General features: G+C 42.9%; 1 protein-coding gene across 1 annotated transcript in view; it reads left to right on the top strand.

The window, feature by feature from the left end:
• The first annotated feature begins 4,231 nt into the window (after positions 1-4,231).
• Positions 4,232-6,590, top strand: part of stk35 (serine/threonine kinase 35) — an 18,347-nt gene continuing 15,988 nt past the window's right edge. Inside the window, 2 exon segments of the mRNA XM_029446250.1 lie at positions 4,232-5,153; positions 5,155-5,320. Of these exon segments, the coding sequence (XP_029302110.1) occupies positions 4,773-5,153; positions 5,155-5,320 (547 nt within the window). The 5' untranslated portion in view covers positions 4,232-4,772.

Below are 6,590 nucleotides of genomic sequence, written 5' to 3'. Positions count from 1 at the left end.
ACCTTTTGCTGCTACCGTCGCCTAGCAACTCTTAGAAGTTATCAAGCGCAGTTGACTGCTTACTATAGCATTTTTTCCCAGAGAACGGAACCAGAGATAATACTTTTATTTTGAGGGGCATCTCATACACACTCTGGAGACCCCCCCCCAGATGATGCATCAGGAGACACCAGGGGCTTTATTGTGGCAGCCCATCCAAGTCCAGCAGCAAACCTTATCTGTATATACTGTAAATGTTGTTGTATTGTTTTATAATATTTTTCTGTTTATAATAATCATTCAATCGTTTTCTTTGTTCAAACATGTATTTCCTTTCATTTATAGGTAATTTTCTAAATTAAATAATTATTTTTCTAAATTAGTAAATTATATGTACTAAATAAATTCTTCTTGAAACTTGAAATAAATAAATAAAGTTTTCATTCATTTTCATTTATAGTTCATGTAAATTAAATACACAATATATTCATCATTATATATATTATTTATTTCAATTAATTTACATTTAACTTGTCAACAAGTTTCTCCAGCAGAGAGAAGAGTCTGTCCATCCTCTCACTGCTCTCCTCTCTTCTGCCTCCATCTCCATCTCCTTCTCCAAACAAAACAAAATGTTAGAGCAAGTTTAGCTATACACCCCTAAACAAAAGCAGATTAAGTTGCAAAATAAGTACACATATCATAAATAATAAAATATGTATAATCAATCCGAATGATTGCACTGAAAAACCAAGCAGGTAATATGAAGTATAAATTATCTATGCAATCGCCACAAACTATATAAAATATAAATCAACATCTAAAACTCTTAGGTTTGAAAGTTAAGGTTTAAAAGTTCTACTTTCGAAGGCTAAGTTAGGTTGGATGCTGGCAGCTAAGCTGCATCGTACAGCAGCTCCAAACAGCTAGCTTAGCTAGCATCGCCGCTAACGTCCCGTAACATAACCTATCATTTAAGCGAAAACTTTTTTTTGATTTTATAACATTTGTATCGTTAGCTATTCGAGCGAGTTGAAACCCAATACATTTAAAAGTATATCCATTTTCCGCTACTGCTGGGTTGAGGGGCACCATTTTTCATCAGAAAAAAACTTCTCTGGGCGCACAATGAACCTTGGGATACGTGCGGTTGTGAAGGATACATCAGATGTGTCCTCCAAATCCGGGAAAACAAGCATTTCGGAGACTCCGAAATGGGACAGCCCTGTCGCGGCCGCTGTGACGTAATCGGTCATCGGACTGTCACCACAGGATTGGCCTGGATTGTACATCAGTGGTAGGCGCTCCACCCACCTGTCCCAAAATGTTCCTGATGGCAGCCAGTTTGTCATTTCGCTAACGAACAGGTTGTGTATCTCTGTTATCAAAACTGATCATTCTCGAGAGGACATGAAACTGTTGTAAGGACATAGTTGACCGGAATATAGGCCTCCCGGACTCTGCACCCACAGATTTAGTGTAACCTCATTGTTTGACCGATATACTCCTGCTAGAATCAACAGACCTATGTAGGCTTGGCGGTCTTCCTGGTCCAATGCTCTCCATGTGTCCCCAAACACACTCCTCCCCTCCAGGTTTGTCATCTCCAATAAAATGTCCTCAATGGACTTTGGTAAAAAGAGTTGGAAGCTGGACTTGATGTCATCCACACACAAGATGTTGCATACATTGTTCGCCCTGGCATCATCCTTACAATGTTTTCCACTCTCGCTCTTCCTCCTTTGTCCTGGGAGGATGAATACCAGAGCAATTTGCCACCAACTGGAATGTCACAGCACAGGTGCCTCTTCCTGTGTGTGTGTGTGAGTGTGTGTGTGTGTGTGTGTGTGTGTGTGTGTGTGTGTGTGTGTGTGTGTGTGTGTGTGTGTGTGTGTGTGTGTGTACACTATCTGATGGATGAACATAGTCTAGGGTTACCCACTCATTTCTTATGGCGGTCAATCTTGACCGGGAACACCATAGGTGTAACAAAGTTGACTAAGCCACTTAAAATTCAATGAAAGTGGTGATCTCAACAACTCCACAGTGGAAAGGCCCCAGGGGTTGATGAGGTCCGTCCAGAAATCCTGAACGGCTTTGGGTGTTGAGGGGCTGTCTTGGTTGACACGCTTCGTCAACATTGCGTGGAAGTCTGGGACGGTGCCTAGGGGGTGGCAGACCAGGGTGGTGGTTCCCCTATTCAAAAAGGGGGACCAGAGCGTGTGTGCCAACTACAGGGGTATCACACTTCTCAGCCTCCCTGGTAAAGTCTACTCCAAGGTGCTGGAAAGGAGGGTTCGGCCGATAGTCGAACCTCTCATTGAAGAGGAACAATGCGGATTCCGTCCTAGCCGTGGAACAACGGACCAACTCTTCACTCTCACAAGGATCCTGGAGGGGGACTAGGAGTACGCTCAACCGGTCTACATGTGTTTTGTGGATCTGGAGAAGGCATATGACCGGGTCCCCCGGGTGATACTTTGGGAGGTGCTGCGGGAATACGGGGTGGGGTCACTTCTGAGGGCCCTGTATGGCCAAAGCGAGAGTTGTGTCCGGATACTCGGCAGTAAGTCGGACTCGTTCCGAGTGGATGTTGGCCTCTGCCAGGATTGCGCTTTATCCCCAATCCTGTTTGTGATATTCATGGACAGGATTTCGAGGCGTACTCGTGGAGGAGAGGGGTTGCAGTTCGGCGCAGATGATGTGGTCCTGATGGCACCATCGGTCTGTGACCTTCAGCAGTCACTGGATCGGTTCGCAGCCGAGTGTGAAGTGGTTGGGATGAGGATCAGCACCTCGAAATCTGAGGCCATGGCTCAGAAAACCGGTGGATTATCTACTCCGGGTAGGGAATGAGCCCTTATCCCAAGTGAAGGAGTTCAAGTACCTCGGGGTCTTGTTCGCGAGTGAGGGGACGAGAGATCGGCCGGAGAATCGAAGCAGCGGGGGCAGTATTTCATTCGCTTTACCACACCGTTGTGATGAAAAGGAAGCTGAGCCAGAAGGCAAAACTCTCGATTTACCTGGCGATTTTTGTTCCTACCCTCACCTATGGTCATGAAGGCTGGGTCATGACTGAAAGAACGAGATCGCGGGTATAAGCAGCCGAAATGGGTTTTCTCAGAAGGGTGGCTGGCGTCTTCCGTAGAGATAGGGTGAGAAGCTCAGCCATCCGTGAGAGACTCGGAGAAGAGCTGCTGCTCCTTTGCGTTGAAAGGAGCCAGTTGAGGTGGTTCGGGCATCTAGTAAGGATGCCCCAGGGAAGACCCAGGGAAGACCCAGGACTCGGTGGAGAGATTATATCTCCACATATACAATCTCCACATTGGCCTGGGAACGCCTCGGGATACCCCAGTCGGAGATGGCGGATGTGGCCCGGAGAAGGGAAGTTTGGGGTTCCTTACTGGAGCTGCTGCCCCCGCGACCTGACCCCGGATAAGCGGTAGACGTTGGATGGATGGAAAATACAGTAATACATTTAAAACATTATATTATGCTAAAATTATACATACACATGTTATTTTACTATAAGTAATAGAGTAAACTGAAGGAAATGCAACCCTGTTACTCTAATTATAGTAACAGGGTTGCAAGTAACAGGGTTGTAAATCTTGATAATTTTAGCTTTTACCTCAGGAATTATTGCTAGCTGCACAAAGTAATGCGACTGTCAATGAATGGACACACTTAGATATTTAACTAAAGAAAGATACATTTGAAATTAATTAGTTTTAGTCTCATAATGTGAGTAACAGGGTTGCGTTTGTGTCACAATGTGAAAAGATTGGAAATATATTAAAAATAAAAGAGAGGACTTACCTTTGGTCTACCCATGGTAGTAGCACATGACTTGCTGATGTAATTTCCTCTGTGTCATATATAACAGTTTTTTCACTTCCTTTGCCAAACTAAAAAGGTTTCGGTAACAGGGATGCGCGCATGTTGTGGGACACACTTTCAGTGTAAAATGACTGTTATTTAAAATATGTTTATGATTTAACAAATTGATTTTACCAATACAACATATATCAATAGAATAATACAAAAAAAGTAAATAAAAACCCTATTTTAAATGTTATATTTAACATGCAAGTTGGTCACCAAAAAGCTGGGACAAGAGAAAAATGCTATTTTTGTTCAAGAGCTATTTTAAATAATATTTTTAAACCAACCTTTATATACATTTTGTCTCAAGACAAGTTTATTTAACATAACAAATGCATGGTTTAGCTTTTTGGTCAGGGATTATTAGATTTCTTATATGTGGGACATGGAATGTCCTCCAATTATGGAATGACCCACATAATGAACACAGTATTTCTAAAATCATTGCTACCTGCCGGATGGAGGAAACGACAGCAGTAACGCTATACCATTCTCAGTAGGCATTTACAATTACAGTATTAACGTCGGCTACCCTTATCACAACCAGTGTCCTATTTCAAAATATAAACAAACGTAACGTGCGCGCTGTATTCTCCACCCCTTTCGACAAAGCAGATCGGAGCAGTTTCCTGTCTCCGCCAATCACCGTGTGTCTGCAGAGTACACCACGCCCTCTGTTCTCAGTGTGTACTCAGAGCATGGAACATTTTGTCTATGAGGGTAAACTAGTCCCTACAGCTGGACAGACAGTGGCACTGTACTAGCTTTGTCATTATCAACAGCAAAAAGCTCCACACTGTTGACAGGCTGGCGTTTAACCTCCCCAAACATCAACCAGGCAGACGTGAGGACGTCAAACTGTATTAGTTCTCAGTTTAAGTAATGAAAGATAAACACGTCCTCCCTTCATGCTTACTTTCAACAAAAAAGAAGTTATGGATATTTGCGACGGGAAGAAGAGGAGACAGGTAAGCGGCGGTGTGCGTGGCTGCAGGCGGAGCGTGGCCGTAAAGATGAAACGGGAGGTGGGTAAAGTCCTCCGCTCGCTAACGGTGGGGAACAACAATCGCACGGAGCCCATGGAGGAAGAAGAGGAGGATGACTGCTTCTCCATTAGCTTCATCCGGAGTGACCGGCTGGAGCCCGCCGTGGCGATGTCTCCACGTTACAGCTTGCTCCGGGAGGTCGGACGGGGAAGCTACGGGGTGGTGTATGAGGCTATAGCCCGGAAAACAGGGGCCAGGGTGGCGGTGAAAAGGCTCCAATGCGACGCCCCGGAAAACGTAGAAGCTAGCTCTGGCCGAGTTCTGGGCTCTGACGAGCCTGGAGAACCGTCACCAGAATGTGGTGCAGCTAGAGGAGTGTGTCCTGCAGAGGAAGGGCCTGGCTCAGAAAATTAGCCATGGAAACAAGAGGTCCAAACAGTACCTGCGCCTGGTGGAGACATCACTCAAAGGTACAGGCTACTGTCATGTTTAGTCCTCAGTCAGCAGTTCAATAACACCAATGGTACTAATAATACAAAGAATACCTGCATGAAAGGGAGCTCCAACAACTAATTATACTTAGTACGTAGTTTACAAGGGGACTGTGATGTTGCCAGCTTCAGCTTAATTTTTTTTGGAGCCCATGTATTACATTTTTTGAAACACACTGAATTCAGCTACAAGATGGTCAAATGTATTTTCAATTTATGTAAACATGAAAGTAAGTGTAACCAAAACTGTTTTGCCTTACTGAACCACACTCAGCCAAAGATATTCCTGACGATTATTTACATTAATGGTAATGTTTGAATGTCGTGTGGTTGCTATATCTGTACTGAAACAAAATCATGTGGAAAAATATGTTCCATAAACTATAAACTATGTATGGTAATAAGGCTTATAAAAAATAACATTAATTCCTTTTTCCTTCTGTCTTACCGTGACGTTGCTCTACGTTACCTCTAGCAGGCACAGAGAGTACACTGTGTTTCCCTCAGCTCACAAGAGAACACAGTGTACTACTTGGCAGCATGTTAACCCATTGCTTGTTGACTGTAAATTAAGACACTAAACAATGATTTTACAGTGTGATATGGGATATTATAATGGAATACTGCTGATTTTACATTTTTATTCAATTCTGTTATTGTTGTCATTAATCCAGTTTGACCTACTTATCCCTTCATTTGTTATTGCTCAGCAGGCCTAATAGAAATAGATAGCTGCTGAATGTATCTTTTATAACATTTTAATTTAGCATTGAAATACCAATGCTGACCTGTAAAAAAATACAGAGTTTTAACTGAATCAGTGTACAGTCTAGCTTATTTTCTTTTAATAGCCCGCCTGCCTGTTATATAAGTGTCACCATTCAGGCTTTTGAAATGAAATATTAATCTTGAGTTGACATCTTTTACAGCCATCAAGTGAATCAATACAGATTTGTTTTATGATTTAGAAAACAATGCGAAGGACTTTGTTTTTAATCTAATTGCCCTCTTACCTTTTGTCTTGGTACACCTAACCTAGTTTCTAAAATGTAGTAGAGTGAACTCGGCCAGTGACAGAGTGATCATCTGGGCAAGTCAGTGTGGGGGAGCAATGCTGTTTTGACTTTTGAAAATTATTTTAGAAAATGAATCAGGCAGTGAACATTAGGAAATGATTATGTGAGAAAAATCAGCATTGTCTATTAGAGCCCGATTTAATAAATTGTCTGCTAACCACCTCTTCATGGGG

Source organism: Cottoperca gobio, chromosome 2, assembly GCF_900634415.1.
Source record: "Cottoperca gobio chromosome 2, fCotGob3.1, whole genome shotgun sequence".
NCBI classification, from domain to species: domain Eukaryota; kingdom Metazoa; phylum Chordata; class Actinopteri; order Perciformes; family Bovichtidae; genus Cottoperca; species Cottoperca gobio.
Note: the sequence above shows the minus strand (reverse complement) of the source record. Positions and strands in the feature narration are given on the sequence as shown.